Raw genomic sequence first — 22,412 nt, 5'->3', positions numbered from 1 at the left:
CCAGTTATTTCTGTTAAAGCAGAAATGTTTACAACTGCTATCAGGCCTCATGCCAGCAGACCAAGTGAGCCAAAACTTCGCCTGGATCAACTTGACTTCGCCCTGGCATTAAACCTAACGTGACATCGGTGTCGCTTTGTAAAAACAGTGACCACTTGCATAGTACACCATGTTCAAAACCATGCTCGTCTAGCTCGGACCACATCCGTGTCTTAACGTTAAAAGTAAAATGTGCTACTCATTGTTGACACATATAACTTTTAATAACTCTGTTGTTTTGTTTATTTTACTAGCTAGTGTATGCAATATTTTTTAAATAAAAATTTTATTTGCTCAATGAAGGAAAGGAAATGTTTTATTTAATGACGCAAACAACACATTTTATTTATGGTTATATGGCATCAGATATATGGTTAAGAACCACACAGATATTGAGATAGGAAACCCGCTGTCGCCACTTCATGGGCTACTCTTTTCGATTAGCAGTGAGGGATCTTATATATGCACTATCACACAGACAGGATAGCACATACCATGGCCCAGTCATGTTGCACTGGATGGAGTGAAAAATAGCCCAATGGACCCACTGACGGGGATTGATCCCAAACTGACCATGCATCAAGTGAGTGCTTTACCACTGGGCTATGTCCCGACCCCTATTTGCTCAATGAAAACTTATTTATAAGCATCTTATTTCACACTAATAGTTATAATACTGCCACTTGATCACGATGAGTAGGCCGGTTATAAGCTTTGATTTTTGGCTCTAATCAAAGAGTTACTTTTAGGGTTCACATATCAGTGCCATTTTATAAATGCTAGTTGTTTGTTCTGTTATTAATAACTATAATAAATACTAGTGTTATGATTATCACCTCTCATAAGAACAGATATGACTATGTGCTCTATTAGGCCTAATACAATTGTTATGATACTAAATTACATTTACACTATCTGTGACTCTGTATGACAATAGAAATCATTATCGGCCAGCAGGAGGAGTGATTGGAAGACAAACAAAAATAACAAGTATTATTATCCTTCATTAGGGGAGTCCGTTTCAGAAATACAAGAATGTTAAAATCATTATTTAAAAAAGACTTTATAGTCTGAGCAAATTATTTGTTCACCGACCGGTTCATCCAAATATAAACATTTGGTTGCAATTCGATCATTCGAATGTTAGACAAACATATTTTTTATATTCTTTTGGGTATTAATTGTTTTCATGTTAATGCAAATTACATTTTCATGGATTACACATTATGTATTGGAGACTAGTTTTAAACACTTTCTCATAATGAACAAATTCACCAAAGATGTCGAAATTATTAGTATTTTATTTTTAAAAAATTTTAAATTATTATTTAATGGAAACAAAATCAAGTCTCCATCCTGTTAAAAACCTTGCCCTCTGAAAGTTTTAGAGTAAAATGACATCGCCCTATAACTTGGACCTTGTATGAAGCCTGTAACATTTTGATGTGTCTGTTGTCAATCATTTTGTACAGCAGGGTGCCATGTTAATCAACTGTTCCTGAGCAATATTGTTTTCTGCAACACCAGTATCACACTCATAATTATCAAAGGATTATTTTATTACCAATTTCAATTTTGATTGGTAAAAAGAATATTTAACATGAACCTTAAGAATAGCAAAGCATATAAACATGATCTTATCATAAAATTGGTCAGAAAACAATCATGGAACACTGTACTGTTAAAACATCAAAAGTGAAAATAAATATGTTATACAACAAGCATGAGCAGAAATGTTTTCCTTCATTGAGCATCAAGAAGCAAATAAGACCATTTGTTGATTTATGGCAGATTGTGGTGAAGAAAGTATACATCTTGCATTCACTGCCAGTTTTTAATTTATATAGCCAAAATAAATTAGTATGCATTATGGAGTGGCGTATTCGGTGACAAATGTTTAATAAATAGTAAAATATCGTACTCAAAGGTTGGATGTACAATGATGTGCATGTATATGATGTGAAGAAAACAAAAATACTGAATTTGGAGAAACTGTTTCAGTACATGGAAATGAAATATTAAACAAAATTTTATTCCAATTATCGATTAACCCCAGTGAATTCAAATTAATTAGCATTGTTTAATAGAATACTGTTCTTGCAATTCAATCCACAACAAATCTTATTTAGATCTCTAAATACACCATGATAAAAGTATTCTTGATGTTTTATTGATGGACATGTAATGATACATTTTTCTATGGAAGGTATACTGAAGTAGTGGCTACATACACACTGCCTGGAGCACCCATGGAGGGACAGTTTTCTGAAGTACAGTATTCAGAGATGACACCATACATCAAGTTTACATGGTTGAAAAACGACATCGCTGAAAAGAGAAGACAAAATTAAATCATTAGAAACAAAGCAGTATCTATTCAAATACATCTCAATTGTACATGTATGTTAATGTCAACATATTAGGTGTCCAACTGCAAAGAATTGTGTTCACCGATATTCTCATCATATTAGGTTTCCAACCATACAGAATTGTGTTCATCGATACCTCTCATCATATTAGGTTTCAGACCATACAGAACTGTGTTCACCAATACCTCTTATCATATTAGGTTTCAGTGACAGATCCAAAAAATCCATTTGGGGGGGGGGGGGGCAATGACTTGAGGTGGAATGCCAAAGGAACTTTGGGGGAGGTTTGGAGGGGGATTGTAAAAGAAAAAGAAAATTAATTATAATAAAATTGTAACTGTCCCCCCCCCCCCCCCCCCCCCCCCCCCCCCCCCCCGATCCACTTCTGGGTTCCACACCATACACAATTGTGTTCACCGATACCTCTCATCATATTCGGTGTCCAACTGTACAGATCTGTATCAAGGGCTGGGAGGTTTTTACGAAACGGGGCACGTGTGAAGAGGAGGATTCGAGGGAACCTCCTCCCCATCCACCCTTTCAAACTATTTTTTTTTTTAAATATATTTTCTGGAGAAGATTGACTGAATACCCTGCTCCATGATACTTCACTCAACACAGTCTAGACGTTCACACCTGTATAAATTCCTGGAAGCTACCTGCTACCACAATGTTTTTACCTCCAATTAGCAGGAATGGATCTTTCACTTTGACAGACAGGACAAGACCAAAGACACGTCCCCTGTGGGCACAACCTTTGACTTCGCCAGTGATTAAGTCCAAAGTGAAAGGGTGTGCGTGTTTAACTTTAGGGATGTAAAACAGGACAACATACAGAAAATATTCAATGAGTTCCTGGAAGAAACTCTACATGAGTGAGTGTATTACAAGTGAGTTTTCAATTGCATATCACTCATTTTCATTCATGATGTATAACTTAAACTGTTATATCAATCATAACTTAAGAGAAGAGTACAGTATTCAATATATTACGATGCACTACATTTAATTGGGTACAAGGCATTAACCTTCCTTTGCAAAACAACACTGAAGGAAAACCAAATGCATTGCAATGATTCAGTCTTGGAGAGAATTTGTCTGTGAACTCCTGTTTCATTTAAAAAATATATAGTCAAAACATTGTTATGTCAATACTGAAGAGACTGAACCAGCGTGGTAAGTGGTTAGTGAAAGTTATGCCATGGGACCATTTCTCAACGTCGAGATATTCTAGGCTGACGAGATGACAGAGTTTGAGATAGCCACAATGTTTGACTTTATTGATGCCTTTACTACAGGGCTATGTCCCACCCGAGTTACTGACAATAAGACCATTCATTAAAACATGTCAACGTGTTTTTAACTCACAGTAAGTTGCTGTGCACAGCATGCAAATCAGATAGCTTTATTAATAGTTGAACTCTTAAGAACACCATAAATCTAACATCCCTGTTCGTGTGCTGGTGCAGCTCAACCAGCTGTGTGACACTGATAAATATACATTTGCTATAGATAAAGTTTGGTTTGTTTAACAACATCACTAGAGCACATTGATTTATTAATCATCAGCTACTGGATGTCAAACATTTGATAATTTTGACATATAGTCTTAGAGAGAAGAAACCTGCTATATTTTTCCATTTGCAGTCAACGATCTTTTATAGTCACCATCCCACAGACAGGATAGGCTATTAGCACATACCAAGGCCTTTGATATACCAGTTGTAGTGCACTGGCTGGATTTCTATAGGTGAAGTAGTTTTAATTAGTAATTTTAAACAACCTTTTCCAAATTGATACAATATCAGGTGATACTACTTGTATATTAATTAAACATGTCAAGCTGATTATTTTCATCATAAGCTTGTACTTGTCAAAGTTCTAAAGCATTAAAGAAAATCTTTACAAAAACAATTGCTGCTAAATACTGGCACATATAATTTTATATATATATATATTATATATATATATTTATTTATTTATTTATTTTATTATTTGTTTTTTTATCTTGATGTGGGGATTTTTTTTTTGCATTGAATGTGGGGATTTTAAAAGATGATTCAACCGGAATGATAAAAATTATGTAATCTAGATATATTGTATTATGGGACTCCATGTCATAATCTCATGCTTCTGATGCAAATTGTGGTATTTTTGGGAACACAGAATTCTGCTAAATTCACAGCCTGATTTGTATTCCAACATGCATGTGTACAGTATGCTGTCCTTTTATGATTTACAACTATTTCCTTTACTAACATTTATTTATAACTTTAGGTCGATGATAAACTGAACATACTTGCATTTATATATGCTAAAATATATACCTAGATAAATATTGAGGTGAGTGGCCTTGACCCACGGAAGGTTAATGCTAAATGAAAATTTCTTTATGGCCCTTGTGTATTGATAAGACTCTTACAGAATATTTAATCGTTGAAGATCAGTCCATTTTGAAACATGTTAACATAAAACTCTGACCATGGCTGTTAGAGAGATGTTACCAAAGCAATAAAACCATCTAGTGTCCAAATTTATTATTTTGCCATCCTTTACCACATACACATAAATTCTGTTATTTCAAATTAGTACTGCTTTTACTGACTCAGTTAGAGAGGTAACTTTTTTCCCTTCTTTTTTTAAAAGTATTTTTTATCAGGTCTAGTTTGTTAACATTGCCAGTGTTCAATTACAGATATATCAAAGGCTGTGGTATGTATGTTAACCTCGTGTGGTGTAGAAGTGAATAAAAGATTCCTTGCTGTTAATCACTAGACAGGGCCCATATTTTCAAAGGCTGTGGTATGTATGTTAACCTCGTGTGGTGTAGAAGTGAATAAAAGATTCCTTGCTGTTAATCACTAGACAGGGCCCATATTTTCAAAGGCTGTGGTATGTATGTTAACCTCGTGTGGTGTAGAAGTGAATAAAAGATTCCTTGCTGTTAATCACTAGACAGGGCCCATATTTTCAAAGCTATCTCAGCTCTATAATATTGAAAAAGAAATATCGTAAGCTATGACATCACTATATGGTGTGTGCTGTAGTGATGTCATAGCCTACAATGGTTTTACGATGTTGTAGCACTAAGACAGCTTCGAAGATCTCTAAGCAGGTTTCTTCTCTAACATTTGTCCTGGACTGATGGCCCAGGCATCAGAGTGGCACGCATGTAGTTTAACTGTAGTTGGATATAAGCATGACATTAAATTACCTCATCAAGGTTTTTTCTAGAAACACAGCCCTCATAGATGAAGTGGATGAATGAATGTTTAACGACACCCCAACACTAAAAATACATCGGCTACTGGCTGTCAAATTATGGTAAATGCAAAACATTATCATAGATAAAGTGAGTCTTAAGGACAGTGAGCTTTAACCTAATTGGATAAAGGCATGAAAATCAATTAAAATAACTGAATATATGGTGATCAGCGAGGAAGAGGAGTTGCATGTATCTGACCTCGCTAACCGAACAGGTCAATAAACATGTATTTGCCAGAGGCCTCAGAAGGTCTGATCACGTTTCAGTAGGATCTGGCCGACTAATTGTTACATATGGAAAGTGAAAATCTGTTCACCAAACCATGTGTGTCACTGACCAAATACACAATGTGGGAGTTCACGAAACTCGGTGTTCACTGGAAACACTTCACAGATTTCTGGTCTTTTGAGATGAAACATCTTACGAAACACTTGTGCATGTCATACACAGATACTGTGTGTTACACACACACACACACACACACACACACACACACACACACACACAAACACACAAAAATGCTTATTAGCAGTAAGAAAGATATTGGTTTGGTTATTTTTGTGGACTGTTTTATTAAAAAAAAAATTATATACAAGTCCCATGGCTGATGGGATTGTGAAAATTAGCACCATTTTAGTCATAACTGTGAATGTTTTCGGGTCGCTTAATTTATGCATCTATAATATTATTTAAAGTATATAAATAATTAAATTCAGTTAGTTTTAATACATTGTTCTTAATTAAATAAATAATAAAACAAAATTTTATTGTTATTACAGGGTTCAAGCCAACGTGATTCAACTGTATATATATTTTTTTTAATTTTTCTTTGAATTATTTGCTCATATTTGGTTGGATAAAAAAAGTTTGGATTTGGCAAACAAATACATATAAAGAGAACCGAAACAAAGAATAAATTCCAGTCTGGCAGATGAACCAGCACATGACATGTTCCATAAGGATGGCCTAACTACCCTATTTTATTTCAGCTTCAGCTGACCTTTCTATACTGAATGTTATTTACTTCGACTTTCACAACTCATTAATTAATTAACAGCTAGTGGGATCATTTGAACTGCAATGTGCTTGTTAACACAGAACTTGTAGTCTAAGTGTGATAACCACCAGGAAAGGCACTGGTAGCTAAATCATGAACTAAACTTGGCCTGTGGCATAACCACCATCGATTCCTATTGATCCAACAGGAAAACTGATTGAAATCACATTGTGCATTGTCAGCAAAACCTAGCCTTATACCTTTCAATTATGTTGAGTGAAAGAAAAATCAATCCTCTTAAAACAAGAAAATACTGGAAATTTTAGTTTTATCCTGTTTGATTAATACACAAGTATTTATATCCAATTATTTCCCTTTCGGCTTTATTCAGACAGTGGGATAATTGAAGTACACTGCCCTGCTAATGAAAAAGACATTAAGTGGTGTGGGGAGTTAAAGTTTGTTTTAGTTTAATGACACCACTAGAGCACATTGACTAATTAATCATCAGCATCTGGATGTTAAACATTAGGTAATTCTGAAAGTAGTCTTCAGAGGAAAGCCAATACGTTTTTACATTAACAACAAATGTGATAGAAATATCCATCTTCCTAACTGACATCATACACAAAACAATTTTATATTAGCTCCAGAATTTAAATTATTATTGATTATTCAATTTTTAAATTAAAATATACGTTGAACTGGGTATATATATTTCCTCATAAACTGGTCAAAATGTTAACTTGAAAATTTTAAAATTATTGCGCTTCAATTTTGTTATATTTTCATAGATTTTATATATACACAAACACACACAAAATCTGGCTATTTATTTGTAAACAAAATTCATCACCTTGCTAACAATATTTTTTCTGTGGTATAAACACTGATCTTGTCTAGACTACATTGAAGACTACTGGTTTAAAACTCACTGTGAGTTGCCAACCATTCATTGTAATCAAGTTGGGGAGGTAGAGAAACGAGTTTAAAGAAGTCTGCATCAGTTATCCGCTCTTTAATGTAATCTTCACATAAATATTGCTTTTCTTCAGCTGGAGGTGTGGGGCAGTCTTTGTCCTTGCGTCTTCCCTTCCTGCAAACAGAGAAGTATAAAAATAATACATTGAATTAAATAGGTACAAAGGTACAAAATGAAAGAGATTATTGTCTAATCGAAATCTGCCACAAATCTATAACAAAGACGGTGTTTTTCTGTGATACTACTCTGCAGATGATTATACGAGTGAAATGATGAAACTACAGTGTTTACCTTCTGGTTTTGGACTACCAGATAGGACCATCACCCAAAACGCACAATATATGCCATTCAGGAGTTAAAATTAAAGCTTGTTTTTGTTTAACAACACCACTAGAGCACATTAATTTATTAATCATCAGCTATTGGATGTCAAACATTTGGTAGTTCTGACACGAAGACTTGAGAAGAAACATGCTATATTTTCCCATTAGCAGCAAGGAATATTTTATATATGCACTTTCCCATAGACAGAACAGCACATACTACGGCCATTGACGTACCAGTCATGGGGAACTGGTTGGGATGGGAATAAACCCAGACAATGGGTCCACCAAGAAACATGCCCATAAGTGGGTGAAACTGTATATATGGCTTTACATGTGCACATCAAGGCTAGCTGTGCACTCGCTCTTTACTGGACGTAACCCAGTGGTAAAGTGCTGCCTCATGTGCAGTCAGTCTGGGATTGATCCCTGTCGGTGGACCCATTAGGCTATTTCTCGTTTCAGCCAGTGCACCACAACTGGTATATCAAAGGCCATGGTACGTGCTATCCTGTCTGTGGTATGGTGCATATAAAAGATCCCTTAGTACTAATGGAAAAATGTAGCAGGTTTCCTCTAAGACTATATGTCAAATTACCAAATATTTCCATCTTTACTCAGGATAATACAATAAATACAATGATTATATAATGTCATATAATTGTTATATTTATTATATTAAATGGCCATTCCTGAAATAACAGACAATTTCAATCCCCTGTTGAAGGCAACAAGTGGCTGCCAAAACGGGTGTAAATTGTGATGAAAGCAATGGTGTTTAACTTTTTCCATTTGGGGATTTTCCTGCAGTGTATTAAATAAAATTGTTTTGTTATAAACACAATGTACATGGAATAAACCATCAAGTTGAGTAATTTGCAAATAAAAAAACATAATAAAAAAAATAAAAAATGAACTGATAATGTTTGGGGGTTTTTCATCTCAAAAACCAGACAAGGTTATCAGGGGTGAACAGAAATTTGAACCACACCATGACAATCGTACTTTGGCTAAACATATCAAAAGGTCTATGCAGTATTTATGAAAATGGTCAGTCACAACTCCCTGCATCCACACAATTACTATTGATAAATGCATAAAAACACCTGTTCCTTTGCAGGTGAATAACCGAGACACACTTTATAATACAATCATACAACCATTAAATTGTAATAATAAAGACCAGTTAATAGAAAAAAGGCATTATTCTTGAGATTTTATTCAAGATTGCGGAACAATAATTAATCATATCAGACATTCAAGGCTCATTACTTTCATGATTATTCAAATACTAACTTTATTGCATTTATCATCTGCTACAGGCTGTAGGTGTCACAATACATTCCTAGCTTTAACCTGGATCTCCATACACACTGTATTGTGATGCGTGTATTTATCATCTGCTACAGGCTGTAGGTGTCACAATACATTCCTAGCTTTAACCTGGATCTCCATACACACTGTATTGTGATGCGTGTATTTATCATCTGCTACAGGCTGTAGGTGTCACAATACATTCCTAGCTTTAACCTGGATCTCCATACACACTGTATTGTGATGCGTGTATTTATCATCTGTTCCCAGATTTAACCTGGATCTTGATACACACTGCATTGCGATGTTTATTTATCATGTTCCTAGATTTAACCTGGATCTCCATACAGTGCATACTCACTGTATTGTGATGTGTGTATTTATCATCTGTTCCTAGATTTAACCTGGATCGCAATACACACTGCATTGCGATGTGTATTTATCATCTGTTCCTAGATTTAACCTGGATCTCCATACAGTGCATACATACTGCATAATGATGTATTTATCATCTGCTTCAGGCTGCAGGTGTAACACTGCAGGTGTAACAATGTTCCTAAATTTAACCTGGATCTCGATACACATTGTATTGTGATGTGTTTATTTATCGTCTGTTCCTAGATTTAACCTGGATCTTCATACACTGCATTGTGATGTGTGTATTTATAAGTTCCTACATGTAACCTGGATCTCCGTACACACTGTATTATGATGTGTGCATTTATCATATGTTCCTAGATTTAACCTGGATATTCATACACACTGTATTGTGATGTGTGTATTTATCATATGTTCCTAGATGTAACCTGGATCTTCATACTGTATTGTGATGTGTGTATTTATCATATGTTCCTAGATGTAACCTGGATCTCCATACACACTGTAGAGTGTGTATTTATCATGTTCCTAGATTTAACCTGGATCTCCATACACAATGCATTGTGATGTGTATTTGTCATCTGTTCCTAGATGTAACCTGGATCATTATTTCAAAATCTTATGTAACTGGAACTTGGTTCATGTGATCATCACCTAGGCAACCAATTGTTTGGTTACATAAATTTTATTTTCACAGCAAATGAAATTCTGATGATCCACAATGTAAAAGTTCACCACATAAGTGACTGGAAGTTTGGGTAAATTTAAAGTTGCGAATGATGGTTCATGTGAAATATTGTTCCCTGCAGTATTGTTAGCTTTAGTTATAACTCAGTTCTAGTGACTGCCATGGTAACAGTGACAGAAGATATACTGAATTAACATGAAGGAACGCACTCATCACATTTTATTTACAGTAATATGACGTCGGACATATGGTTAAGGACCACACAGAAATTAAGAGAGGAAAGCCGCTGTCGCCACTTCATGGACCATTCTTTTCGATTAGCAGCAAAGGATCTCTTATATGCACCATCTGAGTCAGGATAGTACATACCACGGCCTTTGTTACACCAGTTGTGGAGCACTGGTGGGAACGAAAAATAGAGAGAGAGAGAGAGAGAGAGAGAGAGAGAGAGAGAGAGAGAGAGAGAGAGAGAGAGAGAGAGAGAGAGAGAGAGAGAGAGAGAGAGAGAGAGAGAGGGAGGGGACATTTTATAAAGGACCAAAAACAATCTATGGCCTTTGCGATCTCAGTGCAGTGTAAAAGAAAGAAATGTTTTATTTAACGACGCACTCAACACATTTTATTTATGGTTATATGGCGTCAGACATATGGTTACGGACCACACAGATTTTGAGAGGAAACCCGCTGTCGCCACTACATGGGCTACTCTTCCGATTAGCAGCAAGGGATCTTTTATTTGCACTTCCCACAGGCAGGATAGCACAAACCATGGCCTTTGTTTAACCAGTTATGGATCACTGGTCGGTGCAAGTGGTTTACACCTACCCATTGAGCCTTGCGGAGCACTCACTCAGGGTTTGGAGTCGGTATCTGGATTAAAAATCCCATGCCTCGACTGGGATCCGAACCCAGTACCTACCGGCCTGTTGCAGTGTAAAAGGACTTGCAAAGACGATGCTATGTTCAAAGACAACACTGTGAATTTGGCTCCTGGGCCCCGGTTTACAAAGCGATTTTAGTGCCAAGATAACGCTAAGTGCATAAGATAGTTACGCACTTAAGGTGATCTTAGTGCTACAATCGCTTTGTAAAATGGGGCCCAGGGCCCCGTTCCATGAAGTGGTCTTAGTGCCAAGATCACCGTAAGTGCATAAAAAAAAGAAATCTGAAATAAAATGAATAATAATATATTTCAAGTTAACATTGGTTTGTACTGTGTATTAATACATACTTGTTGATCATGTACACTATATTATAAGGAATTTTGAAATTAGTAAAATATTCTGTAATTTTTTATCTTATGGTGAAAGTAACTTGGAAAATAATGTTCCTGTTTCATTACTTAATGACAACTCTGTCTCCACCACTTTTCGTTTTATGAACGCCTACTAAAATGACGCTACTCAAGCTGCTGCAATATTTATGTGTCCTGAGCAGACAATTGTAGTGATAACACTTTTATGGTCTTAGTTGATGGCAGCCACTAACATAACCGTCACCAATAGGTCTAGTTCGACAATTTCATTATTTATTTGTATTCAACATGAAAACACAACTTCTTTAGTTCAAAATACACATAAATCAGTTTACAATGTCTTTCCACATGTCCTGTTTTACATAATGACATTGCATTTTACATGACATTTTTGTGGCTCAGTGGTAAAGCACTCATTTACAATGCAGTTGGTCCAGGATCGATCCCTGTTGGTGGACCCATTGCACTATTTCACATACCAACCAGTGCTCCACAACTGATGTAAAATTAATATGGTCGTGGTATGTACTATCCTATTTGTGGGATGGTGCATAAAAAAAAAACCTTACTGCTAATTGAAAAGAGAAGCCCATGGCATGGTGGCAGCCAGTTTCCTCTTTCTTTATGTATGTGGTCCTAAACCATACATGTATGTTAGACATCATTTAACCAGAATGGTTTCCTCTCTCTTTATGTATGTGGTCCTAAACCATACATGTATGTTAGACATCATTTAACCAGAATGGTTTCCTCTCTCTTTATGTATGTGGTCCTAAACCATACATGTATGTTAGACATCATTTAACCAGAATGGTTTCCTCTCTCTTTATGCATGTGGTCCTTAACCATACAAGCATGTCCAACACCATTTAACCAGAATGGTTTCCTCTCTCTTTATGTATGTGGTCCTAAACCATACATGTATGTTAGACATCATTTAACCAGAATGGTTTCCTCTCTCTTTATGTATGTGGTCCTTAACCATACAGGCATGTCCAACACCATTTAACCAGAATGGTTTCCTCTCTCTTTATGCATGTGGTCCTTAACCATACAGGCATGTCCAACACCATTTAACCAGAATGGTTTCCTCTCTCTTTATGTATGTGGTCCTAAACCATACATGTATGTTAGACATCATTTAACCAGAATGGTTTCCTCTCTCTTTATGTATGTGGTCCTTAACCATACAGGCATGTCCAACACCATTTAACCAGAATGGTTTCCTCTCTCTTTATGTATGTGGTCCTTAACCATACAGGCATGTCCAACACCATTTAACCAGAATGGTTTCCTCTCTCTTTATGTATGTGGTCCTAAACCATACATGTATGTTAGACATCATTTAACCAGAATGGTTTCTTCTTTCTTTATGTATGTGGTCCTAAACCATACATGTATGTTAGACATCATTTAACCAGAATGGTTTCCTCTCTCTTTATGCATGTGCTCCTAAACCATACATGTATGTTAGACATCATTTAACCAGAATGGTTTCCTCTCTCTTTATGTATGTGGTCCTTAACCATACAGGCATGTCCAACACCATTTAACCAGAATGGTTTCCTCTCTCTTTATGTATGTGGTCCTTAACCATACAGGCATGTCCAACACCATTTAACCAGAATGGTTTCCTCTCTCTTTATGTATGTGGTCCTAAACCATACATGTATGTTAGACATCATTTAACCAGAATGGTTTCCTCTCTCTTTATGTATGTGGTCCTAAACCATACATGTATGTTAGACATCATTTAACCAGAATGGTTTCCTCTCTCTTTATGCATGTGGTCCTTAACCATACAGGCATGTCCAACACCATTTAACCAGAATGGTTTCCTCTCTCTTTATGTATGTGGTCCTAAACCATACATGTATGTTAGACATCATTTAACCAGAATGGTTTCCTCTCTCTTTATGTATGTGGTCCTTAACCATACAGGCATGTCCAACACCATTTAACCAGAATGGTTTCCTCTCTCTTTATGTATGTGGTCCTTAACCATACAGGCATGTCCAACACCATTTAACCAGAATGGTTTCCTCTCTCTTTATGTATGTGGTCCTAAACCATACATGTATGTTAGACATCATTTAACCAGAATGGTTTCTTCTTTCTTTATGTATGTGGTCCTAAACCATACATGTATGTTAGACATCATTTAACCAGAATGGTTTCCTCTCTCTTTATGCATGTGCTCCTAAACCATACATGTATGTTAGACATCATTTAACCAGAATGGTTTCCTCTCTCTTTATGTATGTGGTCCTTAACCATACAGGCATGTCCAACACCATTTAACCAGAATGGTTTCCTCTCTCTTTATGTATGTGGTCCTTAACCATACAGGCATGTCCAACACCATTTAACCAGAATGGTTTCCTCTCTCTTTATGTATGTGGTCCTTAACCATACAGGCATGTCCAACACCATTTAACCAGAATGGTTTCCTCTCTCTTTATGTATGTGGTCCTAAACCATACATGTATGTTAGACACCATTTAACCAGAATGGTTTCCTCTCTCTTTATGTATGTGGTCCTAAACCATACATGTATGTTAGACATCATTTAACCAGAATGGTTTCCTCTCTCTTTATGTATGTGGTCCTTAACCATACAGGCATGTCCAACACCATTTAACCAGAATGGTTTCCTCTTTCTTTATGTATGTGGTCCTAAACCATACATGTATGTTAGACATCATTTAAGCAGAATGGTTTCCTCTCTCTTTATGTATGTGGTCCTAAACCATACATGTATGTTAGACATCATTTAACCAGAATGGTTTCCTCTCTCTTTATGTATGTGGTCCTAAACCATACATGTATGTTAGACATCATTTAACCAGAATGGTTTCCTCTCTCTTTATGTATGTGGTCCTAAACCATACATGTATGTTAGACATCATTTAACCAGAATGGTTTCCTCTCTCTTTATGTATGTGGTCCTAAACCATACATGTATGTTAGACATCATTTAACCAGAATGGTTTCCTCTCTCTTTATGTATGTGGTCCTAAACCATACATGTATGTTAGACATCATTTAACCAGAATGGTTTCCTCTTTCTTTATGTATGTGGTCCTAAACCATACATGTATGTTAGACATCATTTAACCAGAATGGTTTCCTCTCTCTTTATGCATGTGCTCCTAAACCATACATGTATGTTAGACATCATTTAACCAGAATGGTTTCCTCTCTTTATGTATGTGGTCCTAAACCATACATGTATGTTAGACATCATTTAACCAGAATGGTTTCCTCTCTCTTTATGTATGTGGTCCTTAACCATACAGGCATGTCCAACACCATTTAACCAGAATGGTTTCCTCTCTCTTTATGTATGTGGTCCTAAACCATACATGTATGTTAGACATCATTTAACCAGAATGGTTTCCTCTCTCTTTATGTATGTGGTCCTAAACCATACATGTATGTTAGACATCATTTAACCAGAATGGTTTCCTCTCTCTTTATGTATGTGGTCCTAAACCATACATGTATGTTAGACATCATTTAACCAGAATGGTTTCCTCTCTCTTTATGTATGTGGTCCTAAACCATACATGTATGTTAGACATCATTTAACCAGAATGGTTTCCTCTCTCTTTATGCATGTGGTCCTTAACCATACAGGCATGTCCAACACCATTTAACCAGAATGGTTTCCTCTCTCTTTATGCATGTGGTCCTTAACCATACAGGCATGTCCAACACCATTTAACCAGAATTAAAACTGTATTCTGTGTGATGTTAAATAAAACAGATTTCCTTTTTCCTTCATTACCTGCATTTTATCGAAGGACAACATTAGGTTTTTTTCGTGACTTCAGCCAGTCAGAATCAAATAAGTCATATAACGCCAGCAGCATGTTTGTAATTATAAATGTATGAATAGATTAATTGATAAGTTCAACAATATACTTCCCATATCTTCCAAAAAATGTATTTCCTATACTGTATAAACATCTTGGTTTGAATCAAAGCGATACGTTTGAACAGGAATTCTTTGACAAAAAACTTCTATTATTTTGATACCAAGGTGAACAAAAGGGGCTCATAAAACAAATAAAATAATTATAGCTTCAAATAATTTATTTTAAAATATTGTGAATACATATATACAATTTATACATGCAAATGCAGTATCAAAGTTTTGACCATTCAACAGGCAAGACAGTAAATTTACTTAATTAATTAATTAGAAACTGGTTTTGCCATATATGGACCAAACAAGCACATCAAGAGCTTAAAAAATGATTTTATTATAGCTCAATGACAAAATTATCATTATCATTAAAACCCCATATACAGGATATGTATCGGCCCATGATCTGTATTGTTACATGTCTACTGAGAACACAACACAAGCCATGGCCTTTGATATGGATGATGAGTGAAAAGAGAAAACTACCTACATGTCATGAAAATAGCCATTGTAGGTAAACACTTCCTGACAGGTATCAGTACAAATGGCCTGACTCACAGGAGCTGAAACCCAAACAGGACAGCCACACCCATGTTTACACTGGCTGTTTACCATCGTAATTAAACCAGGAAACACTCAAGAAACTAATGTGAGATATCCCAGTTGATCAAACAGAAACACTGACCATTCTAAGATATACAACAATGAACCAGACAAATATGTCGGCATTCAAACAACTTAGTGGAAATTTTGTTAACTTTGATGAGGAAGTTTTCACTACAAAAACTTAAGACTATTTTCCAAACCCCACCCATCTTCCTTTTACTTTAATAATTATAATAAAGTTTACTTATATATCATATTAGTCATCAAATGAAATTTAAAAAACCCAGGAAGAAACTACTTTATCCATTTCTTTTAACTTGATTTTCATATTTATGTTCAAATATGCTGACCCCTGTGAGCACAAATTTCACTAAATATCTATTAAGTTTCAAAAATTGCAGACTCTCAAATGTTTTCCAACAATATAGCAATTATTACATGGAATTATTTCACCAAATTAAAATAAAATAAACCAATAATTTTTAAAATTCATAATTGGCAAATTTGGTCAGTGGCAGAGCTAACCCACTATCTAAGCTGTTAGCCAAGTACTGGGAATAACGGTTCCTTATTAGTGTTCAGTAAAAAAGAAAAGAAAGAAAGAAAGAAATGTTTTATTTAACGACGCACTCAACACATTTTATTTACGGTTATATGGTATCAGACATATGGTTAAGGACCACACAGATTCTGAGAGGAAACCCGCTGTCGCCACTACATGGGCTACTCTTCCGATTAGCAGCAAGGGATCTTTTATTTGCGCTTCCCACAGGCAGGATAGCACAAACCATGGCCTTTGTTGAACCAGTTATGGATCACTGGTCGGTGCAAGTGGTTTACACCTACCCATTGAGCCTTGCGGAGCACTCACTCAGGGTTTGGAGTCGGTATCTGGATTAAAAATCTCATGCCTCGACTGGGATCCGAACACAGTACCTACCAGCCTGTAGACCGATTGCCTACCACGACGCCGGTATCAGTGAAAAAGAAGTCAGTGTAGTTGCCTTGTACTTTCCCCATTGAGGCAATAAAACTAACTCTGTGTGGTATCTAGTATAGCAGGCCTCAAGTTTTCACCTTTTTGGGGGCTTAATCTATGCCCAGTGATCATCAAAAATCATCAGAAGCTAATTTTTTTGGTAATCATGGTAATACTGGAATATGCTACATCATGGAAAATTTTATTTTTAAAATTTTGTTAAGCGATAGCTGGTGATCAGTTGAAAATTAAGTAGCAACTATTATTAATTTTTAAGAATTGTGTAGTGATCTCTGAAATGAGTGGACCACAACTTAATACTGAACAAAATGTTCCCTGTTACATGCTAATGGGTAACAGAATTTTGGTTCCATGATTCTGCCAACACACTACCAGAAACTATCATTTGCGTGAAATCTGGAGGCCTGGTATTGAGAATCAATCCCAGCACCTACCAGCCATAAAGCCACCGAACCAACAATACTGGTACTGAGAAGCAATCCCAGCACCTACCAGCCATAAAGCCGATGGTATAACCACCGAACCAACAAGACTGGTACTGAGAAGCAATCCCAGCACCTACCAGCCATAAAGCCGATGGTATAACCACAGAACCAACAAGACTGGTACTGAGAAGCAATCCCAGCAGCTACCAGCCATAAAGCCGATGGTATAACCACCGAACCAACAAGACTGGTACTGAGAAGCAATCCCAGCACCTACCAGCCATAAAGCCGATGGTATAACCACCGAACCAACAAGACTGGTACTGAGAAGCAATCCCAGCACCTACCAGCCATAAAGCCGATGGTATAACCACAGAACCAACAAGACTGGTACTGAGAAGCAATCCCAGCACCTACCAGCCATAAAGCCGATGGTATAACCACTGAACCAACAAGACTGGTACTGAGAAGCAATCCCAGCACCTACCAGCCATAAAGCTGATGTATGTCAGAAACTAATTTGTATTCCAGTAAGTTAGTAGGCCTGGGTAGAGGAGACATTAAGTTAGGTGTCCAAAAAAAAAAAGAAGACAAAAAAGGAGGATGAAATGTCCATCACAATATCACCAGCTAGATGAATTGGAACTAGTGTCTACATGACAGTGTTCCGCCATTATGCCTACCACAATAACACTTGTTTTCATCATATATTATTTAACTACATCTTTGAACTATATTTTAGATTTCAAACGAAACTCCTTGCCACCTTTTACTATTTTCAATTACAAACAGCTTATTTTTTTAATTTTTGATTGTCAAACTTTGATAACTTCACAATTATTATATAAGAGTTCAAATTCCACTTGATATTGTAAGAAGGGTGCGCTTCACTACCTACCTCTAAACTCTGAAAACTATGCATCCCCAGTTGAAAGGCAAATTGATAAACAAATTGATACATAAATACACAGCTAATGTTTGACACAATTCATTCTTTTGAGAGTAAAAATAAACAGTGTTAACATTTATTACAAGTGTTCTTTAAGTTAACAAGACTGTGTCTGTAATTATGTATTATGTAGCAAGGCCCTCCACCATGAACAAACACCAACAACCAATCATAGAATCATTTCATTCCTCTTAGTCCACGATCTATTATTCTGTAATTATCACCTTAATCCTCGACAGCCTAGACCACCCGAGACAGACGTGCTTCGTCTGATTGACAATTCATTCATCTTTAAAATACTATCGGCAATGACAATTTTATCAATCCACGTGTCGAGTTTTAGAGGTGCATAATCTGTTATGGCTGGACCAAAGAATTCGGTTGAGAGTTTTTCGAGTTTTTGAAGTTTGAAGTTTGAAAGGCCGTTATTACTAGTTTGTATAGCAATTCACTTCAGTTCGAGACATCAAAGTTTTCAAGATCAATGGTCGAGTTATCAAAGTTTGACTGTATATACTCTCAGACAGGATGCATTATGACATTTGAATGCTCGCATTATGACATTTGAATGCTCGGTTGATAAATGCAAGATGGAAAAAAGCCATCTGGATGACAAGATAATACCCATAAGAAGTCAAACCCCAAAGGACCACAACCCTTTACACAGCAACACAGAGATCTAACAGGTCAATCAATAGGGAAATACTTTAAATATTTATACAAAGGTATAAGAATATTTTTCAAACTCATTTCAATAACAATGTTCATTACTGTATCAGCAATATATAATATATTGTAAGACAATATAAACTAACATATAATATAACCTTAGTCAATGTGCTTGTGGCATTTAAAAGTTTAACCTAAGTATACATGCATTTTAGTTGTGTGTTCATTAGCAGTCTTCTGGCAGTAAGTTTGAAATCTGCTGTAAAGCACACACCACTACACTTTAAGAGATAATATTTGCCAGAAATCCAAAGTCCTACCAAACCAATAAAGAATCATGGTAGCGTGTTACTGTACACTTCTAGCAAGCAGGATATTTACACAAAACAAGCTGTTACAGGGGAAACACATCACACACTCAAATATCAAGTGAATCCAAATGAATAGTGTATGCTGTTCATCTGATCTCTTCAAATAATGACTACTTATCAGCTTAGTGTAAAATAATATGTTCACAGTGACCTTCCTGTCTATGAAACATTTTAAATTAAAGGCATAAGACTCATGATGAAAATGTACCTATGACCCCAAGTGAAATTATTAATATTCAATATTAATACAGTGAAACTTCTCATTATTTTGTTTTGTTTAACCATACCACTAGAGCACATTGATTTATTAATCATCAGCTATTGGATGTCAAACATGGTTATTTGACAGTCATAGAGAGGAAACCCACTACATTTTTTCATTGGTAGCAAGGGATCTATTATATGCACCATTCCATAGACAGGATAACACATACCACGGCCTTTAATATACAAGTCGTTGTGCACTGGTTGGAACTAGAAATAGCCCAATAGGCTCACTGATGGGGATTGATCCTAGACTGGCCGGTCATCATCCTGCCCATAAACTTCTGATTGTCCAGTTTTAAGGGGTATTCAGTTTAGAGAGGTTGTGTTCTGTACAAATATTTAAAAAAGGAACGTGAAATATAAAACATCTGGATTTGAGATAATTCCAGTTTACAGAGGATCTGGTTTTGTGGGGTTCACTGTATTTATAAAAGGGACAGAAATAATTTGAACCCATCAAAATACAATACTGGAACTACAACCATCGCAAATTATAGCCATGTGTCATGAATTACCAAGAATCAACCACATTCAGTCGAGGTATTTAATGTAAATAATTAGTTTTGAAATACGTAAAGAAATGAGCACAACTGAAAGGAATAGGGGCTAGCCTAGATCCCTTCAACTTGCTGTTAAACAAAAAGAATAGTGCATGAAGTGGTAACAGCAGGTTTTCTCTCTGATTATCTGACTGTCACCATATGTTGCAGATAAAATGTATTGAGTTTATCATTAAACAAGCATTATGAGAGTACTGCTAAAGCAATACATAGTCCCTACCAAACCCAACAATTATTTGTATCTCCAAAATTTAAGGGACATTCCTTTGTGAAAAGTGGGTAATCACCATGAAAGATAAACTTGATCAGAAAAAAATATACAAAATTTTAGCTCACTATCTTAAGACCTGAAAAAAAAAGTTCAGAAAACTAATTTTTACATCTCCTAAGTTCAAGGGCCATAACTCTGTCACAAATGGGTAATTTGCAATGAAAGTCACATTTGATCTGTAACAATACATTATAAAGCTATACACAAAATGTTTGCTCAATATCTCAAGACCTTCTGGGGAAAAAAGTCTAAAAAACTAATTATTACATCTCCTAAGTTCAAGGGCTTAACTCCATCAAAAATGGGTAAATTGCCATGAAAGTCAAACTGATCTGTAACAGTACATTATAAAGTTATACACAAAATTTCAGGTCAATATCTCAAGGTGTTCTAAAGAAATCCGGAAAACTATATGTGAGACGGACAGACGGACAGACAGACAGAAGGACAGAGATGAAACCTATAAAACATTCTTTTCGTCTTTATGAAAGAAATAGGTTTGCAAACTGAGAGAGGAATACGCTATGACCCATAACACCTAAGTTAAAGTTTGATTTGTTTAATGAAATCATTAGAGCAAATTGATTAAGTAATCAATGGCTGCTGGACGTCAAACACTTTGATATTTTAAAAATATAGTTTGAGATGAAACCCAGTACATTTTTCAATTAGCAGCAAGGGATCTCTTACACCCCATTTGACACAGACTGAACAGCACATAGCACAACCTTGGATATACCAGTCACGGGGCACTGGTTGGAAAAGGGGGAAAATCCAATCAAGATGGATCCACCAACAAGATTTGATCCTACAATCAAAGCACTTCAAGCAAGTACTCTACCAACTGAGCTAAACCTGCCCCTACATTAGGCTGCACCAGTGAAGGTCAAATCCTAGAGATATCAAATATAATTACTCAGGTATCAATTTCCAATTGGCTGTAATAGAAATGTATGAATACAGCATATGTTACAAACTCGGAATATAACCAGGCTGGTACAGATTACACAAATATACTTGATAAGTGAATACAGTAAAGTACTCTTTCAACCAATTGAAAGGCAACAAAATCGTTAGTTCATTTTAGTGCTAGTTTCTTGTACACATTTGCTGAAATTAGTCATTTACTAGTATACTTTGAAAGTCAACCATATTGTATCTTTAGTTCATTTTAGCAGTAGTTTGTTATGCACATTTGCTGAAATTAGCCATTTGTATTTTTGAAAGTGGACCATATTGGATTTTTCTTAGTCACACCACACACATAATACACAACAAATTTAAGAATCCTGCTAATAAAATAAGATTGTGTTCAAACTTTTAAATAATTAATCAAACAAAACACAAATAAAAATGGACACTTGCACAGGAAGTTCAGTAGTTTGAGAATAATTACCGAGCTACAAGGAATAATGGATTATCTGCCCCAAGTGAACGAATGTTGTAAACCCAAGCCTCTGTAATGCAAGTGACTTTTCACTGCCAAATGTTGACAGTACAAAATAATACAACTGTGTTTGCATTAGAAAATAATTATTTTTCTATGCTATTAAAGTCACTGCTTGTGAAAATATATCAATCATGTTTATGAAACAAATGAGTCTAAAATGTTCTGTAAATCTTTGTAGATCGTATAAGGTACATGTATATTTGTAATCCGACTCATGAATGGAAACATTATATGAATGGAAGTAAAGTTCCGGTTGTGCTTTTTAAACCAGCCAATCAGTGGCTGTAGAAGCAATCTGCACAC

At 35.8% G+C, this 22,412-nt stretch overlaps 1 protein-coding gene across 2 annotated transcripts in view; it reads right to left on the bottom strand.

Annotated features, from left to right (window-relative positions):
* LOC121382211 (MOB kinase activator 2-like) overlaps positions 1–22,412 on the bottom strand; it is a 50,043-nt gene that overhangs the window by 5,612 nt on the left and 22,019 nt on the right. For both annotated transcript variants that reach the window (XM_041511738.1, XM_041511737.1), the window contains exons 2-3: positions 7,606–7,766; positions 2,271–2,367 (exon numbers count right to left, since the gene is read on the bottom strand). In XM_041511738.1, coding sequence (XP_041367672.1) covers positions 2,271–2,367; positions 7,606–7,766 — 258 coding nt within the window. The remainder of the gene's footprint in view (positions 1–2,270; positions 2,368–7,605; positions 7,767–22,412) is intronic.

This window comes from Gigantopelta aegis, chromosome 9, assembly GCF_016097555.1.
Source record: "Gigantopelta aegis isolate Gae_Host chromosome 9, Gae_host_genome, whole genome shotgun sequence".
Lineage (NCBI taxonomy): Eukaryota > Metazoa > Mollusca > Gastropoda > Neomphalida > Peltospiridae > Gigantopelta > Gigantopelta aegis.
The sequence above is the reverse complement of the archived record's forward strand: the minus strand, read 5'-3'. Positions and strand labels throughout refer to the sequence as shown.